We start from the raw sequence: 23033 nt of genomic DNA on the forward strand, positions 1-23033 counted from the left end.
AAAGCAAAGGAATTGCATCATCTTGGCCCTAATTCCTAGAGAATCTTTTCATGTGACCTACAGTTCTCTAGGTACAAATAACTGGTGCAAAACATTCTTAATGTCTTATTTATTTGAATGTCAATTATCAAGAATACAAGCAACAATAAGTGTTGGTGAGGATGCAGGGAAAAGAGTCCACTCATACATTGCTAGTGGCACTGCAAATTGGTGCAACTACTCTGGAAAGCAGTATGGAGATTCCTTAGAAAACGTGGAATGAAACCACCATTTGACCCAGTTATCCCACTCCTTGGTCTATACCCAAAAGTCTTAAAATCACAATACTATAGTGATGCAGCCACATCAATATCTATAGCAGATCAATTCACAATAGCTAAACTGTGGAACTAGATGCCTTTTAATAGATGAATGGACAAAGAAACTATGGTATATATACACAATGGAATATTATTCAGCATTAAAAGAGAATAAAATTATAGCATTTGCAGGTAAATGGATGGAGTTGGAGAATATTATGCTAAGTGAAGTAAGCCAATCCCCAAAAACCAAAGGTCAAATGTTCTCTCTGGTAAGTGGATGCTGATCAATAATGGGGGGAGGGAGCATGAAAAGAATGAAGGAACTTTGGTATTGGGCAAAGGGGAAGTGTGAGGGGAAGGGGCATGGGGGTAGGAAAAGATGGTGGAATGAGAAGGACATCATTACCCTAGGTACATGTATGATTGCACAAATGATGCGACTCTATATCATGGACAACCAGAGAAATGAAAAGTTGTGCTCCATCTGTGTACAATGAAACAAAATGCATTCTACTTTCATGTATAACTAATTAGAAAAAAAATTAAATGTTAAAAAAATAAATGAAAAGGAAAAAGAGTATCATATCCATATATGACAACCATTATTTTTATTAAGATGATTAATTTCTCTAATTTCTATAGTATAGTATTGGCTGCCAAATTTGTTCACAGAATAATTTATTGTATTGAAAAGTGATACACTAATGGGAGAAAAATTCCTTATAAATAATTGAAAATAGCTTACCACTTTATTTTTTGTATCTACAAAGATAGGTATATTTTGTGGAATTTGAGTCAAAAGCCTATAATAAATTCTGTATTCTTTTTTTTAAAAAAATTTTTTAGTTGTTGATAGACCTTTATTTTAATCATTTATTTATATGTAGTGCTGAGAATTCAAACCAGTGCCTCACATATGTGAGGTAAACACTCTACCCCTGAGCCACAACTGCAGCCCCTGTATTCTTAATTAAAAAAAAAAGAAAACAAAATAAAAAACAACAACAAAAAACACCCTTAATGTCTTACTTATTTATTTATTTATCTTGGACAATCAACTAAAGCAAAAGTCAATTTCCTAGAAATATCCCTTTGGGAGAATTAGTCTTACCTAAGGTCCAGTCCTATATCCTCTTTTTCTAGATTACTAAGAATTATTGCATGGATGTGTGTCAAATTTTATTAAATGTTTTTTCTTAATTTATTTAGATGATCATATTATTTCCTCTAATCTTTTAATGTGATGAACTAAATTAATGGATTTTTACATATTGGACCATTCTTGTTTTAATTTTTTAATGCATACTGGATTCAGTTTGATAATTTTATTTTATTCTTATTTTTTAAAATATTTCTTAGTTGTCAATGGATCTTTTATTTATATGTGGTGCTAAAGATCAAACCCAGGGCCTCACACATGCCAGGCAAGTGCTCTACCACTGAGCTACAACTCTAGCCCCTGATAATTTCATTTTGAGATGGGGGTCTTATTATGTTGCCCAACTGGTCTCAAACTCTTTTGTTCAAATGCTTCTCCTGTCTTAGCCTCCTAAACAGCTAGGCCTGCAGGTTTATGCTGTGCAAGCCTGGTCTTTCAGTTTGATAATATTCTATTTTAAATATGTGTGTCTATGTTTAACTTAAATTGACCTATAATCTTCCTGTCTTATCTAATGATTCTTGTTATTTTGTTTTGGTATGAAAATTATATTGGTGGCATAATATGAGTTGAAACAAGTCTTCTTTTCACAATGTCTAACAGAGTATGTTTAAAAGTGGGATTTTCCATTATGGAAGTTCCTCAAAGACTAGGCATGGAACCACCATATGACCCAGCTAAAGAATTAAAGTCATCATACTACAGTGATACATGCAACACAATTCACATAATTTCATTTATCTTTATGGCCAAATAAAACTCCATTGTGTATACATACCACATTTTCTTTATTCATTCACTGATGAACACCTAGGCTGATTCCATAGTTGGTTTATTGTGAATTATGGATTATTATATGTCATAAACTTTATTTTTAATAAAGTACTTGAATTTGCTTATCCTATAGCTCAGAGTGGATCAATTGTGCTTTCAGAAGGTCTGATGTGTCCTTTACCCAACTACAGCATTCTTGTTTAAAACTTTGTCTTTGCTTTTAAAATACTGTGAGGTTTGCTGTTCACAGATTCATTCTCTCTCTCTCTCTCTCTCTCTCTCTCTCTCTCTCTCTCTCTCTCTCTCTCTCTCTCTCCCTCCCCCACCCCTAATTAACAGGATTCTGTTGCTCCCTCTTGGGAATGCTGGTTCTCCTAATGAACAATGCTGGTTCTCCTAATGAAGTTCTCTTACTTCAGAAAGATGACAATATTTTCCCTTATAGTTACTTAAAACATACTGCTCTGTATCTCTAAGTTAGTGCTGATTAAGGAATAAAATGAGAACATTAAAAAAAATCTATCATACCTATCTTCCATCCAAAATTGAGATTTGCATGAAAATGTGTTATTTCATTATACACATATAAACATTTGTAAAGAGCACAAGTTTGTCATTGTGTAAGTAAAAGGCTTGAATTTACTTTTCACCTAATTCATATAATCTCATTACTCCCCCTGGATTTCAGTCAAAGAATTTGAGAGATTTTGTTTTATTTAAACAAACACCTGCTATAACTTTCTAAAATCTTCTTTCAACCACTTTAAATACTTATACTTTTCAACAGATAAACACCACACAGTTGGAATTAATAAAAAAAAAACCAGTCTAATATTTTCTACTAACTAGAAAGATTAATACATTAATATTGATTGTGCTGACATACTGAAATTGTTTTGTTATATTTTGTGCTTGTTATTTACTTCTTTATTTCTTATCCTCTTCTGCCCTCTTCTGATAGTTTTCTTATTCCTTTTTACTAATTTAAAAATACCTAATACAGGGCTGGGGCTGGGACTCAGTGGTAGACTGCTTGCCTGCATGCATGAGGCACTGGATTCGATCCTCAGCACCACAAAAAAATAAAATAAAATAAAGGTATTGTGTCCACCTACAACTAAAAAAATACATATTAAAAAAACTTAATACATTCTATTTCTTTTATTTTTCCAGAAAAAAAAATCTTAGTGTATGTATGAGTGTGTGCATGCACACACACATACACCAAAAGTTCTTAGTATATTATATATATATATATATTCTTAGATCTTAGCATCCATGTAAAATACAACCTGTTTTTTTTTTGTTGTTGTTCAAAACAATGAAAACTCCCTTTATTAAAAGACTTGTCAGAGCCTTGAATATGCTTATATACATTAGGATTTCTTTTTAAAAAAAAATTATTCTAATTTGTTATACATGATGGCAGAATGAAATTTATTTCATATTACACATATAGAGCACAATTTTTCAAGACACTGATTGTACACAAAATATTATCACACCACTGGTGTCTTCATACATGTACTTAGGATAATGATGTCTAACTCATTCCACCATCATTCCTCCCTCCTTGCCCCCTCCCTTTCCCTCCATCCCCTTGCCCCTATCTAAAGTTCCTCCATTCCTCCCATGCTACTCCCCCAATAGCCATTAGGTGTCTGCATCCTCATATCAAAGAAAACATTTGGCCTTTGGTTTTCTGGGATTGGCTTGCTTCACTTAACATTATATTATTCCAACTTCATCCATTTACCTGCCAATGCCATGATTTTATTCTCTTTTAATGCTAAGCAATATTCCATTGTGTATATATGCCAAAGTTTCCTTACTGAAAGTTTCATCTACTAAAGGGCATCTAGATTGTTTTCAGAGTTTAGCTATTGTGAATTGTACTGCTATAAACATTGATATGGCTGTGCCCCTGTAGTATGCTGTTTTTAAGTCCTTTGGGTATAAACCGAGGAGTGGGATAGTTGGGTCAAATGGTGATTCTATTCCCAGTTTTCCAAGGAATATTTACACTGCTTTCCAGATTGGCTACACCAATTTGCATTCCCACCAGCAATTGGCCCATTTATTGATTGGGTTATTTGTTTTTTGGGTGTTAAGATTTTTGAGTGCTTTATATATCCTAGAGATTGGTGCTCTATCTGATGTGCTTGTGGTAAAGATTTGCTCCCATTCTGTAGGCTATATTCACTTCACTGATTGTTTCTTTTGCTGAGAAGAAGCTTTTTAGTTTGAATCCATCCCATTTATTGATTCTTGGTTTTAATTCTTGTGCTACAGGAGATTTATTAAGAAAGTTGATCTTATCTGACATGATGGAGATTTGGGCCTACTTAGATTAGGTCTCTGGTTTAATTCCTAGGTCCTTGATCTACTTTGAGCTGAGTTTTGTGCATGGTGAGAGATAGAGGTTAAATTTCATTTTGTTACATGTGGATTTCCAGTTTTCCCAGCACCATTTGTTGAAGAGACTATCTTTTCTCCAATGTACATTTTTGGCACTTTTGTCTAATACAAGATAACTGAAGTTATGTGGGTTAGACTCTGTGTCCTCTGTTCTGTACCACTAGTCTACATGTCTATTTTGGTGCCAATACCATGCTGTTTTAGTAACTATTTCTCTGTAGTATAGATTTAGGTCTGGAGTACTAATGCCACCTGCTTCATTCTTCTTACTAAGGATTGCTTTGGCTATTCTGAGTATTTTTTCCAGATGAATTTCATGATTGCTTTCTTATTTCTATAAGGAATGCCATTGGGATTTTAATTGGGATTGCATTGAATATAGTCCTTTTGGTAGTATGGTCATTTTGACAACATTAATTCTGCCTATCTAAGAACAAGGTAGATCTTTCCATCTTCTAAGGTCTTTAATTTCTTTCTTTAGCGTGTTGTAGTTTTCATTGTAGATGTCTTTCACCTCTTTCACTAAATTTATTCCCAAGTATTTTATTTATTTATTTATTTTTGAGACTATTGTAAATGGGGTGGTTTTCCTAGTTTCACTTTCAGCAGATTTGTCACTGATGTACAGAAATGCCTTTGATTTATGGGTGTTGATTTTATATCCAGCTACTTTGCTGAATTCATTTATTAGTTCTAGGAGATTTTTCTGGTGGAATGTTTTGGGTCTTCTAGGTATAGAATCATAGTGTCTGCAAATAGTGATAATTTGAGTTCTTCTTTTCCTATCTGTATCCCTTTAATTTCTTTTGTCTGTCTGATTGCTTTGGCTAGAGTTTACAACCTGTTTTTTATATATATATATATTTATATATATATATTATATATATAATATATATTATATATATTATATATATAATATATATATTTTATATATATTTTATATATATATAATATATATTTTTTATACATATTTTATATATATAAATATATATATATATAAATATATATATATTATATATATAATAGCTTTGTCTCTCCAAGCCACATGCTGAGTAAATTTTTCAGCTCTAACTTCCAACTTGTAATTCTCTTTAGCTTATGTGATTGGCTATTTAATTCACTTATGGACTTTAAGATTTCAATAACCATAATTTTCATTTTCTAGAAGCTATTTCAGGTTTTCCCCCAACTACTTCTAGTCTGCTTTGATCTTATTCTGTTTCTCTCTCTCTCTCTCTCTCTCTCTCTCTCTCTCTCTCTCTCTCTCTCTTATTAGTACTGGGGACTGAACCCAGGGTTGCTCTATACTGAGTATATTCCCAGTCCTTATATTTGTTATTTTGAGATAGGGTCTCATTGCTGAGACTGGACTTCAACTTGTGATCCTCCTGCCTCAGTCTCATGAGTACCCAGAATTAAAGGTGGGTGCCACTATACCTGATTTTCCTTGTTTATTTTTAAAAATATTTTTAGATGTTGATAAGCCTTAATTTTATTTATTTATTTATATGCAGTGTTGAGAATCGAACCCAGTGCCTCACACATACTAGGCAAGTGTTCTATCACTGAGACACAACCCCAGCCCCTTGTTTTTTAATTCTTTCATATAGTGATTTAAATATATTTTATAGGTCCAGGTGCAGTGGCACACACCTATAATCCCAGTAACTTGGGAGGCTGAGGCAGGGGGATCGAAAGTTCGAGGCCAGCCTCAGCAATTTAAAGAGATCCTCAGCAACTTAGTGAGACCCTGTCTTAAAATTTAAAATGAGGGCAGTTTCAATGAGAGAACGCAGCAGTGAGGTCTTCAGCGTTGGTTCCTGATGTGCACCTACTAAATTTTCCACCTCCAACTCCTTCTTACCCAGTCCTAGTTGTAGGAGGTTGGGGTTGTGGGACCGACCCCTGGGGTACCCCGGGAGGGGGCAGACAACATGCCACCTTATGGGCACCAGTCTAGGCCCTACTGAAGCAGCCACTCTTAGGCAACAGGGCAACAGCTTCTCAGGGTCTGTTCAGGTCTCTGTCCCATAGCAGCCAACCTGACTCCTGCTCCAAGCTCCTGCGAGGGCCCCAGCAGTCTTTTGCTACTCCTCAGAGCAGGTGCAAACCCACCCCCAGGGTTCTCCAAAGATACCCACACAATTTGGATCAGGGTGTAGTAGAGAAAAAAAAAATGTCTAATGAGTTATTTCAAGCTTTCAATGCTTGAAGACCCTTGAGCTGGCTTAGAACCAGTGTCTGCAGTGGACATAAACCAACAATACTGCAATACCCAGACATTCACAGGCAAGAAAGAAGGTACTTTTGTTAACATTTCTGAAATTCAACTGGAAGTTTCATGGGTCAGGACCAACTTGGACAAAACTTTATTTGTGTAATTAAATTGAAGCCAAAGGTGTCGACTTGAAATAATTAGTAAGGCTGTGGTAATTTCCATTATACCATTATATGTTGTTATTAGAGAAAAATGTAGAATAATTTACAATTTTTAGTTCTTTGGAAATGCCCACCACATTTGGAAGATTTACAATTTCCATATATTTAACATTCCTGGTTACATAATAGAAATTTGTCTTTTAATGTTTTTCCAGTGTTTTAAAATAAAACATTTTGTCCTTCTAAAAAATAAAAATAAAAAGGACTGAGGAAGTAGCTTAGAGGTAAAGCACCCCTGGGTTCAATCCCCAATACCAGTACACACACACACACACACGTTATAGTTTCTATTAGTTCTATTATTTGAAATTTACAGGGGTTCTGCTGCAATTATATTATGATTCTCATCATTGGTGGATTGGTATTATTGGGCGGTTTTTGTAATTTGGATCATAAATTCATCTTCAGGGGACTTTATCTGTGACAGTATCTTAAGGTCTGAAGGTGGAAAGGTTTTGTCTATTTTTCTGCCAGGTTTCCTAGGAATTGTTAACAGATTAAGACTATGTCAAAATATACTTCCTGCCCCTGGATTTCCAGTATTACAGAGGTAGAATAAATTCAGAAACCTACACCTCCTTAAGCAGGTTGTAAACAGTTTGCTAATTCTCAAGAAAAATCTTTTTCTCCTGGTTAGAGTTCAAATCTAAAGCTCCATCTCTTCTCTTCTACACTATTTTTTCCCTAGAAAATGTCTTCTGAAACCAAAGCTTCAGTTATTTTTGTCAGTGATTCCCAGCTTTTATTGTATCTTTATTCCAGATATTCTCCTGAGTTCCATACCTTAATATCCAACTACCTATTTGAATATCCAAAGTATTACCTTAAGCTCAGCCAGTGATCAATAAATTTCATGACCTTCCCTCAAAAATATTCTTCTTCTAGTGTTTTCTATCTCAGCAAATAGCATGGCTATCCATACAGAAGTGCATGCCAGAAATCCAGGGCCATCTTGGAGATCCTTCTTCATCCCATTCCGTCTAACCCATCACCAACCCCTTTCCTAATTTACTTCTTAAATATCTCTCAAATCTACCTACTCTCTCCTCTTCTCCACTGTTTTCAGATTAGTTCAAGCTACCATCATCTTTAGCCTGAACTGTTATGGTTTCCCTATGTTCACTCTGAATCTCCTCCAATATATTCTCCCATATAATGGCCTGAGTGAAGTTATCCAAATACACATTGGGTCATTTCTCTTTTCTGCTTAAAACTCTCTTCCATTGGCTTCACATGCATAATCTTAAATCCTTGATGTGTCCTACTCGACTCTCTGCATGGCCAGCTGCTAATTACCTTTGGGCCCACCCTTATTCCATGCTTTTCTCTGCACCCCCGCTTTCTGTGCTCCAGCCAAATTGACTTTAATTGTATCACTTGAAGCCACAACACTGAATCTTTCTATATGGCTTTGGTCTATGCTTTTTCTTTTTCTTTTGGTCCATGCTTTTTAGTAGAATTCCTCCTGCCCTTAACCTTGTCTAATCAACATCTAAATCACCCTTTACTTTTTGTTCATGCCCCATTTTCTAAGTTCTCATCTCTATCAAAACCTGTTAATTTATGACCATGCATTGAATTGCTGTGACTACTTGCTTAATGTCTATTTTCCCACAATGCTACAACTTTTGTGAAATCAGGAACCTTATCTAGTTTTGGTCATCAGTGTTTCTTAAGTACTAACTGTATCTTGAGTACTAACATAACCTAGAAATATAAAGTGCTGAGCTGGGCTCAGTGTTGCACGCCTGTAATCCCAGCAACTCAGGAGCCCAAAGCAGGAGGATTACAAGTTTGAGACCAGCCTTGGTGACTTAGCAAGACCCTGTCTCAAAATCAATGAAAAGTGTTGGGTTGTAGTTCAGTGGGTTCAATCCTCAGCACTGAAAAAAATATTTCTTAAAATTTTATGGATAAGACAAGTGACAGCTACATGGAGGACCTATTATGTTATTTTATCTATTATCTGTTATATTGTTTTCCATAAGTTTGAAGTTTTTCATAAAAAAGATTACGCAGCTATTAAAAAATCAGAATTCTGAATTTGACTCTTTGGATAAAGGGTGAACTAAATATTAAAAATAAAATATTTTCTCTTTAGGATCAGACTGAAATATTTTACTTAAACAAAAAGAAATTATACTAACCTGAAAATATTTCGGTAATGGTTAATTGGACCACTTAATGCTCCAGGCTGAGAAAAGACATAAATATAAGCTTCAAGATCTTCTGTTGTTAATCGACACCCTTTTCTCCCAATTCCAGTGCTTTGACTGGTAAATAGGTGTTTCAATGCCTAATTTAAGTGGAAAGAGAATAATTAAAACTATTCAGTTATCTAGTAATAAACTAAAACATTGACTTTAAAATTGGATAGCAATGACAACTTCTAATTTCAGCTTTAGTCAGGTTTGATACCTCATTGTTTACAAAGACATTCTATGCATTTCTGTTTTCCTTGCTTTATTTTTTATATTCTTCCCTTTTAATCTCCTTTGCAATCTTACAATAAGTGTCTTGTCTTCATGGTGTCTGTTTATATTTTACAAGGCCCAGCTCAAGTGCTTCCCCTACCAAAAAGCCTTCCTTAATACTGTAGATATTGTTTACTGACAACCAATCTCTTCCCCTATGAAGTTGTTCAAACTTTTATGACCATACCAGAGTAACAAATGCATTTTTACATCATGATTCAGTTCAAATAAGTTTCAGAAATATATGCAATATATAAAACAAAAGTTTAAAGAAACAGTCCTTAATCTTATAATATACAATGACATTCTCAATTAAATTCTGTTATAAATTTTTAAACATTCCAGTTGCATTCTAGTTGCAAGCTCCTAAATTGATTTCATGACTCACTAATGGGTCCCCACCTGCATTTTGAAAAATACTGCTTTATATCAGCATTTCTCAAAGTATGGATCTAAACCTCCTGCATCAGAATAACTGAAAGACTTGTTTAAAATGCAAAAATTTCAACCCCAAAACACACTTACAAAAATATGAAAATGACATATGTATGAAGATTAACTACAACATTATTTGTTACAGAAAATGACTGGAAACAATCAAAAGTTCATCAATGGGGTACTGGTTGAATAAACTATGGTATAGCCCCAGAGTGGTATACTATGTATTCTTAGTATTCCAAGAAAAGGTGGAGACAATCTCTCTATACTTACAAGGATTGATTGCCAGAATATTGTATTAAGTTGAAAAAAATAGGGTGGAATATGGTATTTATCTTTTGTGTAAAAGATATACTATTTTTGTGTAAGAAGGGGGAGACAAATGGATACCTATTTGCTTTTTTTAGAAAAAAAATGAAATGGCAGAGCTAGTTATGGTAGCACACACCTATAATTTCAGTGGCTTGGGAGGCTGAGGCAGAAAAACTACAAATTCAAAGCCAGTATCAACAATTTAGCAAGGCCTTCAGCAACTTAGTGAGATCCTGTTTCAAAATAAAAATAAAAAGTGTTGGGGGTGTGGGTTAGTGGTTAAGTGCTCCTGCATTCAATCTGTGGTACAACAAACAAACAAACAAAAACAGCAGAAAGATAAAACCAAACCAAACAAAATGGTTTCCTCTGGGAGAAGGGTGAAATGAGGTAGAGGGGACAGAGACAAACAAGCCCTCTCTGAATGTACTTTGTTTCAGAAATGTTTTACATAAAATCAAAGAAGTTAAGTAAAAACTCTGTCATCTTAAATTTACCTTGGGAATACAAATAAGAACTTGTGATTTATGAATCTGTATGTCCAAATTCTGTGCAATGGGAAAACCTAGAAGCAATGACAACCCAGTAACAATGATCACCTTGACACCCAGATTTTGGAATCTAAATACTGCTTCCTACTAAAAGGCACTAAAATACCTTGGATAAATATCTGGTTCCAGATCTAGGGCAGAAAATAAGAAGTAAGTCTAATATATTAAGGTCAAATGTTCCTGAGCATTTAAGTACTGACACTAGTTTAAGGGACACAAGGGTTCCCACTTGCCTACTATAGGACAATCAGAGTATCAAGAAAAGACATAACAACTGTGATTGATTGGTACATAACAAATATACACTGATTACACTGAAAGTTGTTTAATAAAAGAATAAGGCATTTATCCTGACATTGTTGTGTGAACTCTATTTAAGAATAATAAAATAGAAGATGTAAAATTCTTTATGGAATTCCGGTTTAGTAAAGCACAAAGAATGATTAGAAAATCAATGTTTTGCACATCATATTGAAACAATAAATCCAGACTGTCATCATCAATGCATGCTAAGCTTCATTTGGTGAAAGGTTTTCAGGAAATTTTGGATAGGTTGAAGACAATGCGTGAGCCTACTGATCAGTGTTAGTATTATTGAAATCAGGGCAACTGGACATTATCTGCATCCCTGAGGTGACATGTTAGAAAACACACAGCACAACCTATTAAGTTTCTTGTCAAATTAAAATTCAATCCAGTTAAACCTCTGTATCAGCAGCACCTATGAAGTAGGGAGAGAAAGGTTAGAGAACATGAAATACCACTCTGATGAAACAATTAGTCAAATCCAAAATGTAGATCTTTCCCTAGGATGAATACTCCAAGTTCTTCAATAAATAACTGGTATTAAAAAAGAAAAAGAAAAAAGGAACTCTAATCATTTCAAAGGCCATGACATCCAGGTGCAGTGGCACATGCATATAGTCCCAGCTACTCGAGGGATTGAGGCAGGAAGATCACTTGAACCCAGAAGTTCCAGACCAACCTGAGCAGCACAGCAAGACCCTGTCTCAATTAAAACATAAAAATAAGGGGGAAAAAGGGCAAAATCACCAAACAGAATGTGTGGACCTTGTTTGGTTTCTGATTCAAACAAATGAGGTATATCAAGACAGTTAAAATCATTAAAGAAATTTGAATAGGTATTAAATGATATTAAGCAGTTGTCATTCCTTATTAGGTTTGATAGAAACCTAATAATGGGGTTGGGCTTATGCTTGGTAGAGCATGTGCTTAGCATGTGCAAGGCTCTGGGTTCAATCCCCTGTCCCCCCTCGCCACCCCCAACTACTTATCTTTCAAAGATATACACAGAATTATTTTCAGTAAAATGTTGTCTTTTTTCTTTAACTTACTCAATATCTAACACCATTTTGGATATATCAGCATTCAATAAGGTTCTAAGATATCTGCATATCAGTGTTCATGGTATATGTCTATATCTGCATACTTAGTTTGTTTAGGGGATTTGTTTATTCCCAAGGGCTTCTACTTCTGCTGCTGTCAAACTTTCTCAGATGGTATTCATAGTCCTTCACCTCCCCATGAGATGTTCTCTAAAAAGAGATATGCCTGAGGAGTACAAGCTCTCACACACACACACACACACAAAAATGAACAACAGCCAGACAATCAAATATATAAAGAGACTATAAAAATAAATAAGCCTATAGAAAAGTCCTTAAAACAATTCATTGTTTTATCATTTTTATTTAATTTTTCATTCTTAAAGATGGACTTTCACTAAAAATATTTTTCATTAATAACAATAATGCATTATTTGGTTGACTTACCTTGAAATCATTTATTGAGAACATGAATTCTGGGAACCATGGTATTTGGAAGAAGTAGTAATAACTGGATTTAAACAGCTGAGCAGGGTGTTGTAAAATATATTCTGCAATTAAAATGTTATGTTTGACTTTATCCAAGAGATATAATTATTTTTTTTCTATTGAAAAACTTCATTTTAGGGCAATTTCACCTTTAGGACAATTCCAACAAAGAATGCATCAAGTTTGTGTATATTTCTCTTTAGAACAATTTCTATGTACTTTTACTTTATTATAAGTATTTCTACTATTTAGAAAACTTACAGAACTTTAAGTAAAAAAACAAAAAACAAAACAAAACAACAACAACAACAAAAAAAAACCCCAACAAGTTCCACTGTATGAAGTCTCAGAGGATAAAAGGGAGCCTAAACATTGTTTTTGCTCCAAGGTCACCTAACATTTTTCTTAGGAATTCCTAGTTATGTAATTTCCCAATGATAAAAGTTTTTCCTTACTAACTGATTTGAATTGAACATCTTACTCATTTGCCCTCAAAAGCAACTGAAGAATTTCTTATAACTTTATTCACATACCTAGAAAAGCCATTCAATGAATATTTCACTATTTACTGTGTGCCATAGAATTTAGCAGTGAACAAGACAGAAAATGTCCCTAAGAGCAAAGAACTTGTAAGTAAATAGCAAATACTTAAAAGATCACTTTAGAGAGCAAGAATGACACAAAGAAAATAAAACAAGTAACATATTAGAGTGATGGTAGGGTCAGATGGAGGGACTCTCAGTAGAGGTGGTCAGAGAAGGCCTCTCTGGAGATGTGATATGTAGGCTGCGTACTGATGAATGATAAAAAGGAAAGCTCTAGGAGGAGCATTCAGGAACAGCAAATAAGTCCTGGACTTAGAATATGCAAGCAGCAGAAAGAAGGCCAGAGTGGCAGGTGTGCAGTGAAGGAGGGGAAGGGAGCATGAGATGAATCGGAAAGAAAAACAGAAATCTGATCAGGTAGGACTGGAGTGGCAAGAATTTTTTTTAAGTGCTTTGGGGAAACACTGAAGTTTTAAACTGGGAGTAATATGATGATATATATTGCAAATATATACTTATTGGGTATTGTGCACTATATTTTCATTTTCCTTCCTGTAAAGGTCATTCTTTTCTTATTTTGTAACTATATTCAACATGGGTGGAGTTTTTAAAAATATAATTTTAAATGTACCACTGTTATGCTAGACTTTTTGTAAAGCCATCACTGAACAAGATTTATTCACTCCTGCATTAACAGAGATCAATACAACTAAAAGAAAAAATAAGGCATGTTACTCGAAACCTTATATTGACCTGATGGGATAGAAACTGTGATCGATAAAATAGTTCCAGAAATTTTCCAAATATCTTTTTGCTGAAATCACCAATTACAGTTCATCTATGTAGCACAGCCACCAAAATAACATTTACTTTAGGATCCTGATCAACTGAACAGGCATGTACTATGACTTCTCCCCATTTCAACTGAGGGGAAAAAAAATAAGGAATCTCTGTTAATTTGAATACTAAGTAACCATCCTACTGTACCTCAACAGAGTTAGGTCAATTGCATATGTATCTAAAATTCAATGCTTACATTTAAAACATATAGTATTTATGTGGTCATTGCTGTTACTTTCTTCCTCACTTGTTTAATTTTGAGGAAGAAATAAAAATATGTTGATCTGAATTTTGCTTCCTAAAGGCTGTTATGAGTCTTAGCAGTACTGGATCCTCAGAAAAATCTAACAAGGGTAAAGAGGACAATAATATACTCTTTGCTGAAACCAAATAAAAATGTGCCTGGACATTGTTCACAGGTTGTTAATCACTATTAAGACTTAGAGAGTTGTCTTTAAAGCAAAGGTTCTAAAGAGTAGTTCATATGGGATCTCCAAGATCCTTTTAAAGTATCGAGGTGGTCAAATCAATTTTGTAACAATGCTAAGACATTATTTGTTTTTTTCCACTGTATTGAAATTTGCACAATGGTACAAAAGCTATGATGGATAAAACCACTGCTGTCTTAGGACAAATCAAGGTGCTGGCACTAAAAAATACTACTAGTTGTATTCTTCACCACTGAACACTTGTAGTAAATAAATTAATTTATTTAATCAAGTGCCAGTTCCACTTAACGGGTTTTGATGAAATAGGAAAAATTATTAATTCTATTAGATTGGACTTTTAAGCATACATATTTTTAATATTACATGTGATGAAATAGAAAGTACACATAGAGTAGTTTATTTTATACCCAATATAATGCTGTCTCAAGGAAAAGTACTTCTGCAATTTCTTGAGTTAGTGAGTTGAATTAGCTTTTTTTTTAATAGAATACATTTTTACTTGAAAGAAGGACAAACTGTCCTCATTGAAACGAGTATTTGGGAAATAATTTCTTGAAAATTAACAAAATAAGTCTGTTTACTTCAAGGAAAACCATCAGCAGTATTTTTTTTTTTTTTTTTTGCCATTGATAAAATTCAAGCTTTCAAGTGAAAATTAGACTTTTGGAAAACTTACACCTGCTACTGTGGGCTTAAGTTTTGCAATACTAAAGATTTTTTTGTTTGTTTGTTTGGGCACTGGGGATTGATCCCAGGGCCCTTTACCGCTGGGCTACATTGCCAACCCCTTTTATTTTTTATTTTAAGACAGCATTTCACTGAGTTGCTGAGGCTGGCCTGGAACTTGCCATCCTCTTGCCTCAGCCTCCTGAGTTGCTGAGATTACAGATGTGAGCCATTATGCTAGGCTTGAAGGATTTTTTTTTTTTTTTTTGGCAGGGGATACTGGGAATTGAATGCAGGGATGCTTAACCACTGAGCCACATCCCCAGCCCTTTTTATTTTGAGACAGGATCTTGCTAAGTTGTTTAGGGTCTCACTAAGTTTCTGAGGCTGTCCTTGAACTTTCGATACTCCTACCTTAGTCTCTGGAGATGCTGGGTTTACAGGCACGTGCCACTATGCCCCGCTTAAAGGATTTTCCTGATGAGACTGGAGTGATGTTAATGGATGTGATTTTTTGATATTACATAATGAAATGTGTCTACTTATTGAAGATCTGCCTAACTCTCAGAACCAATATCTTCCAATGCATGATGATACAAAATTATGCATAGATAAAAGGTCTATTCAAAGTGCTAGAGAAAGACAGACACAGTGGTGGTACATGTTTGCAATCCCAGCTACTTGTAAAGTTGAGGAAGGAGGATCACAAATTTGAGGCCTTTACAGTTCAGTGAGACCCTGACTCATAAAAAGGGCTGGGGACATAGCTCAGTGGTAGAGCATCCTACGTTCAATCCCGAGCATCAAAACCACTAAAAGGTGCTGAGAGAGTAGTGGATGTTAATGTAACAGAATATGTAAAGATTCTTTTCATGCTATCATATTCCAGATTCCTAACCTTCAAGAAACCACCAGTTTTGATGTTGAAGTATGTAGTATTAAGGAAGAAGATCTACAGTTATCTGAAAAGGCTATTAAAATATTCCTCCCTTTTCCAGTTACAAATCTGAGGCCACATTTCTTCAATTCGAACAACATACTGCAACAGATTGAATGAAGGCACAGATATGAGAAAGCAGCTGTCTTCCACTAAGCAAAAATATAAAGAAATTTGCAAAAATTTTAAAACAGTAACTTTCTTCACTAAAATTTTGTTTTGTGTAGTTAGTAGTTTTAGACTAACTAGAAGGCTGTAATTAGTTTTCATTAAAATATGATATTTATGTTAGCATGTAATAGGGTTTTAAAATAAATTAATACCTAATTATTTTAAAAATTTGTCAGTTTTAAGTTCTTTACAGTGACTATTACAGATAAAACCTATATAAACAAAATTGTATTGGGATCTTTAATAATTTTAAGAGTATAAAGAATGAATGGGGGGGCTGGGGATGTGGCTCAAGCGATAGCGCGCTTGCCTGGCATGCATGCCGCCTGGGTTCGATCCTCAACACCACATACAAACAAAGATGTTGTGTCCGCCGAAAAAGCGAAAAAAAATGAATATTAAAAAAATTTCTCTCTCTCTCTCTCTCTCTCTCTCTCTCTAAAAAGAAAAAAAAAGAATGAATGGAAATGAAATGGGAATGAAATTGACCAAATTATATTTCATGTGTACACATGAAAATATATAACAACAAATATCACTGTAAGTATAATTATAATGTACTAATTTTAAAAGTTAAAAAAATAAGAAGTAGTCCTGGGACTAAAAATTTGAGAGTTGCTGCTTTAGGGCTGGGGGTGTGGTTCAGTGGTAAAGTGCTTGCCTAGGTTTCCATCCTGGGGTTCCACCCCCAGCCCCGCAAAAAAATATTAAATAATATAAAAAGAGAGAGAATTACTGCTTAAGAATACTTTATTTCTAATAGCCAAAGGAGTCAGATAAGAGGAGAATTTATTTCTAGGCTGTCAGGATTCATTACTTTCAAAGTAATGTCACTGCATTTTCCCCATTATCCCTCTCCAAGTTACAGTAAAAATTTTTCCAAAAAGGAATAAAAATATGCATGCAAATAGGAAATTAAATATTCTTAGGCCCTTCAGGAAGATTTCAAACCAAGGTATCTGACACTGTCATGTGCTATCATGGCTCAGTCATATAATTTTTAAAAGATTATGTTAACCAAAGTTTTCTGTTCTTAATCCAAACTGTCAGAGACAATAGCAACTTATTACATTAGCAGAGATGTCTTAATAAAAACTCAAACTCACCTGTAAATACATTTGGATGAGGAAAGTTAATAACAACAAGCTTCATCACCATTTCAGGATAACAGATGGCAATGAGCCAGGCAATCATGCCTCCCCAGTCATGACCAATCAGAACACACTTGCTATACCCTGTGATAGAGGAAATAATGTTGACATCCTTGAAAAGAAACAGGTGGGTGCATCATTACGTCACATAACACAGTTATACTTCTGAAACTATTCTTTCTACCCTCCCACCCTATGTATCCTATAAATTATGCACTTTCATATATATTTTGAGCTCAGTGGTTCCAAAATTTGTCTGTATATCGGAATTACCTAGCCAGATTTTTAGAAAATTTAGTTGCTTAGGTCTCCACTCTAGATCTACAAATTTAGAATCTCTCCCAGGAATCTACATTTAAAAAAAAAAAGGTCTGAAATAGCCAGCTCAGCTCTGGTCTTATGGAGCTAAATATGGAAGTCATGATAAAGACTGTACATAATTAGATAATAAACAAGATTATTTGGGTTAGTTTTTGAATGCTGAGAAGTTACTAGTTATACTAAAGTCATAAATGACTCATTTATGTCCAACTTACAAACATTTATTTTCAAGAATTATCTATTTTCTTTAACTTCACAAATCCAATGTTACAACTAAACAGTAAAAAAAAAGTCATTAATTTGGAAGTGTGAAGTCAAACTGAATTATTGGAAAGTCTTAGTTATACCATCAATTATATACAGTCATGCACATGACTATATATAAGCTCAAATTTGTGACAATTTTGGAACCATTGAGCTCCATCAATGGCAGGCTATGTATATGATGGTAGTTCCATAAGAACATAGTAAAGTTGAAAATTTCTTGTCACCTAGTGACATAGCTGTTCTATTGTAGCCCTGTGTTTGTGGAGATACTGGTAGACAAACCTGTGCTCTCAGTCATATGAAAGTACTGCAGCACAATCAATCATGTATGGTACGTAACACTTGACAACAATAGTAAATGGCCATGTTATGGGTTCATATACTTACTATACTTTTAATCATTATTTTAGAATAGACTCTAATTATAAACAAAAATGATTGTAAAACAGTATGCTGTGTTATGCTGGCAGCAGCCTCATATGTCTTGTATATGTCACAGCTCTTAATTGCATTACGAGGCCATGTTAAGTGATTGACCTATGCCCTCTAGGTTTCTGGAAGTACGCTCTGATGTTTGCACAAAGACAAAATTGTCTATGATGTATTTCTCAGAATGTATCGCAGCATAATTGGCATGCGACTATATAAATTTCTTTTTATGTAATCATTATAGTAGTATGAAGTAAGTTAAATTATTTTTTAATTTTTTTTAGTTATACATGGGCACAATATCTTTATTTTGTTTATTTATTTTTATGTGGTGCTGAGGATCGAACCCAGGGTCTCACACGTGCGAGGTGAGCACTCTACCACTGAGCCACAACTCCAGCCCCTGAAGTAAGTTAAATTATTAATAGAGACTTCTACAGGATTGCTCTTATACAAATGGATAAGAATCATTTGTAATTTATTCCTGGAGTACTTAAAATTGATTCTTTCAAGTATTTCTCACCATTACTACACTAACATACACACACACAAAACCTCTATTTATATTGATTTGGCTAGAAAATCTGTGATGACAAGTTTAGGCCAGATCGGAATTATTACAAAATCTGAATGAAATACAGCTGTTCAAAAATCATCATCTGAAAATATAGCTATTTTATTATAATTAGACTCAATAATAACATGTTGTACATCATGTAACATGCATGTAACATTCATGTTGATACCTTAGACCCCATCCAATTTTTTTTTTCTTTTCTAAAAATACTTGTCTGATCTGTTCTGTTGTTAGATTATTGTAGGAAAGACCTTTGATTTCATGGTGTTTTTCTCTATGTTGTTTCCATTAACATACTGATGGTAACATCTGGGTTTTAGTCAAAGGAAATGTAGTAGATTAGATTATTGCCCTCTCCTTACTGCCACAGAAGCAAGTATACTTTTTTGCCCTTTGATGTTAAACTTAGACATGTGATTTGCTTTTTTTAGTGTGGCTTGACCTGATTTTGCATTCTACCATAAAAATTGCATGTGCTATACTTTTATATATCATGCTTTAGCCAATCGGCTGTTAATAGAAACTTGAAATATGCTTGTGCAGCTGGACTCAGACTCTTGCCACTTCTACCACTGCCAGGAGAAGATTCCTCCACCCCTGCACCTGTCCTTGGCTACCTCCAAGCCCATCTCAGAGAGAAACCAGTCCCAGGTGGACCTGCAGCCTGAGGCACAGACCAAGAGAGATCCAGCTACAGTTGACCTGCAGATCCCTAAACAGGAATAAATTATTATGGCTGTTTGTCACTGAGTTTAGGGTGGTTATACAATATTATTGTGATATTCCCTGATCAATTCAAGAGAGGTAATGCAAGTGCTTCTACATCTTATAATATTTATAATATTTTTAATAAATATTTAAGTGTGAGCTCTGAAGGTATGAGCTCAGGAATCAAAATTTCAATAATATAGTTCTGAAAATAATAAACAGTATGCATTAGATCTGTTTATTTCCCTACCAGACAGCATCTTCCTCCTCTTAGTTCCCCAAAGGAAGAGAAGAAAGGTCTATTTGTAATAACAAATTTGAAAGTTATTCGTGAATGTTTATTCATGATGCATTATTTTAAATTTCTTGTATAAATATTTCAGGCTATATACCCAAAATCATGGTGACAGGATCCAGATAAAAGCTAGGGTAGATGGAAAACACATCCTCCCAAGAACTCATCAACTTGCAATTTGTTGAATGTTAGTCCCTTAAAAAGAATTAATATATTTTTTAAACTAACCTACCTAAGGAGTCCAAAATATCCTTTATATCTGTAATTAGACAGTCTAATTTATAATTGTCTGGATGGCTGGGAGCATCTGTTTCTCCATAGCCTCTCAAATCCAGGGCGACAACTCTATATTCACTTTTAAATTCCCTCAGTTGGTAACGCCAAGAATACCTGCAGGGAAAAGGAAACATTAAAAATACCCTATTAAGTAATACAAAGAGTAGAGTTAGCCAGGTGAGTGCCTGAAGGTTCTCACAGCTACTTGGGAGACTGAGACAGGAGGGAGGATAGTTTAAGCCCAGAAGTTTGAGGCCAGGCTGGATCACATAGTGAGACTTCATCTCAAAAATGAACAGTAACATTAAAGATTTACTAAGTGGAAACTTTAAGAATTCTTTAAAAAAAAAAAAAAAAAAATATATATATATATATATATATATATATATATATATATATATATATATATATATNCTTTACATTAGCACATTTTACCAAAAATATATATATATATATATATATATATATATATATATATATATATATATATATATTATATAGTTTTAGATGGACACAATGCCTTTAATTTATTTTTATGTGGTGCTGAGGATAAAACCCAGTGCCTTCCACATGCAAAGTGAGTACTCCACCACTGAGCTACTAAGCCCAGCCTCACTGAGCTTAGCCCAGCCTCACTGAGCTATAACCCCAGCCCAAGAATTCTTATTTTGAAAAAGGTTACATAGTTGCCTGTCAGCAGGAAAAAGAGAACCTTGTGAAAAGGAAGCACTGAGGATCTTTATTATAGCTATTTTATCCTTTACTAGCTCCAGTAGGTTAGAACAATATACCAGTATTTACAGAAACTACAAAATATCAGTTATTAAAATTGACTTATATATATACACACAAATATACATATATTTAATCAATTTTCTAAGTATTTCCTAATATCAGGGAATCTGTACTAAGAGCAGTTAGTTAATTTACAGCCTGAATTTCTAGACAGAATAAATAGATTATAAAGTTTTAAAATAGTGTGGAAGAAAAGATGAGCTTGAAAGTTTTACCAAAACTTCTAAATACTTATCCTGCCTAGGACTCTGGTAGAGTAAGGTAAACAAAATACTTTCATATTGCAGAACCATTTTCCTAGATGATATTTATTTCCCTCTAAAGCAGATTTTACTCACCTTACTCCACTGTCAAATAGGGCTCATTGTTTTCAGTAACTATAACACAGTGGATGAAAAAATACAAAGGTTAAAACAAAAATTGTCACTGAAAGAATCCAATAGAACAATGATTTAAGACCAATTCCTGCTTGCCAAAGTAAAATGCTGTGGAGGATCCTAGACCATGAGGATAATCAAAATATTTAACCATGAAAATGAGCCAGCACTGACCAGTTAGAATGACTATAGTGCTGCAGCAAATCCTGGAGGCCTCTGCTGAGCCAGACATTCCCCCTGTTCTTGATCATGAAGGACAGAATTAATTGAAAAATATAGAAATCCGGGAGTTTTTATTTCTCAAATAAGCAAAGTTATTTTAGATAACAGCTATGAAAAAAAGAGATTTTTAAAAAGTGACTCATTATGTTATGAAACTCAAAATAAGTATTTTTCAAAGAGAATCTGCATGCACATCTGTTCATGAAAACACAGTTAAAAAAAAGTATTTGACACAAGCCAAATGGGAGATTATTCTCTGAAAATACTTTTTGAGTGCATTAGACAAGCAAACACAGGGATAGACGCAAGATTATAAACCAGCAGTGAGAAGCAGACTGCAATATGAAGTGACATAAAGCAGTTAGGCCCATTTAAACAAGTCAATCACTTACATCAATAGATAAGACTATCAGGAAGGGGGTCAGACACACATTTGGAATTAAGAATAGATATAGAACCTCTGATCAATTACTACGATTTCTATGACGTGTGGAAAAACTGCAAATACACTGACATTTAAGATGAATTTGAAAATGTTAAGAGACAGCATCTTTTTTGGCTAGGCTATAGTAATCTTTTTAAAAATATTTTTTTAGTTATACATGGACACAATATCTTTCTTTTGTTTATTTATTTATTTTTATGTGATGCTGAGGATAGAACCCAGTGCCTCACATGTGCGAGGCAAGCTCTCTGTCACTGAGCCACAACCCCAGCCCTCCATAGTAATCTTGTTAATCTTATCTCTGGGTTGTAACAGGCAAATGAAACAGTTTGCTTCCTTAAAGATTTTTGTATGTCAACACACATGATTTTATTATTTTCTCACTTGCCTTTATTATAATTTTGAATTGAATTCTTGTCTTTATAAATAAATCCCAACTTTTCCTTCTTTATGATCTCTCCTAACAAATCAATAATGTTCTGCAGATTTAACCTCTTAAATATTTATGTAATCACTCCTCCCATCCATCCTGCTATGAATACCTTAAATCAGGCATCTATTTATGCAGCAGCCTATTGATTGGTCCGTGTCCATTTCATTCCCCTCAGCTGTCTCTTCTACAAAATCAAAATGATACAGCAAAAACACAAATGGTCTTATGTCATTGCCCTGCTTAAAGATTTTTTTTGTGACTCCTTTTTATTAATAACATGAAGCCCAAGCTCATTACCCTGGAAGACCAAACCTTTAAGATTTGACAATTGCCCAGTTTTCTAGACTGATTATTTTTCACTCATTCTCTGTCACGTGCTTTATAATAAAAAGAGCTGACATCCATGTCATTCTTATTATGTGCCAGG

General features: G+C 34.2%; 1 protein-coding gene across 2 annotated transcripts in view; it reads right to left on the minus strand.

The window, feature by feature from the left end:
• Positions 1-23033, minus strand: part of Ephx4 (epoxide hydrolase 4) — a 40415-nt gene that overhangs the window by 7580 nt on the left and 9802 nt on the right. Inside the window, exons 3-6 of one of the 2 annotated variants that reach the window (XM_048814462.1) lie at positions 20291-20448; positions 17417-17545; positions 12661-12764; positions 9240-9286 (exon numbers count right to left, since the gene is read on the minus strand). In XM_048814462.1, coding sequence (XP_048670419.1) covers positions 9240-9286; positions 12661-12764; positions 17417-17545; positions 20291-20448 — 438 coding nt within the window. Of the gene's footprint in view, positions 1-9239; positions 9389-12660; positions 12765-17416; positions 17546-20290; positions 20449-23033 lie in introns of both variants that reach the window. The other variant, XM_015500846.2, reaches the window with a different exon arrangement.

The sequence above is a fragment of the Marmota marmota genome, unplaced genomic scaffold (assembly GCF_001458135.2).
Source record: "Marmota marmota marmota unplaced genomic scaffold, marMar, whole genome shotgun sequence".
Classification (NCBI taxonomy): domain Eukaryota; kingdom Metazoa; phylum Chordata; class Mammalia; order Rodentia; family Sciuridae; genus Marmota; species Marmota marmota.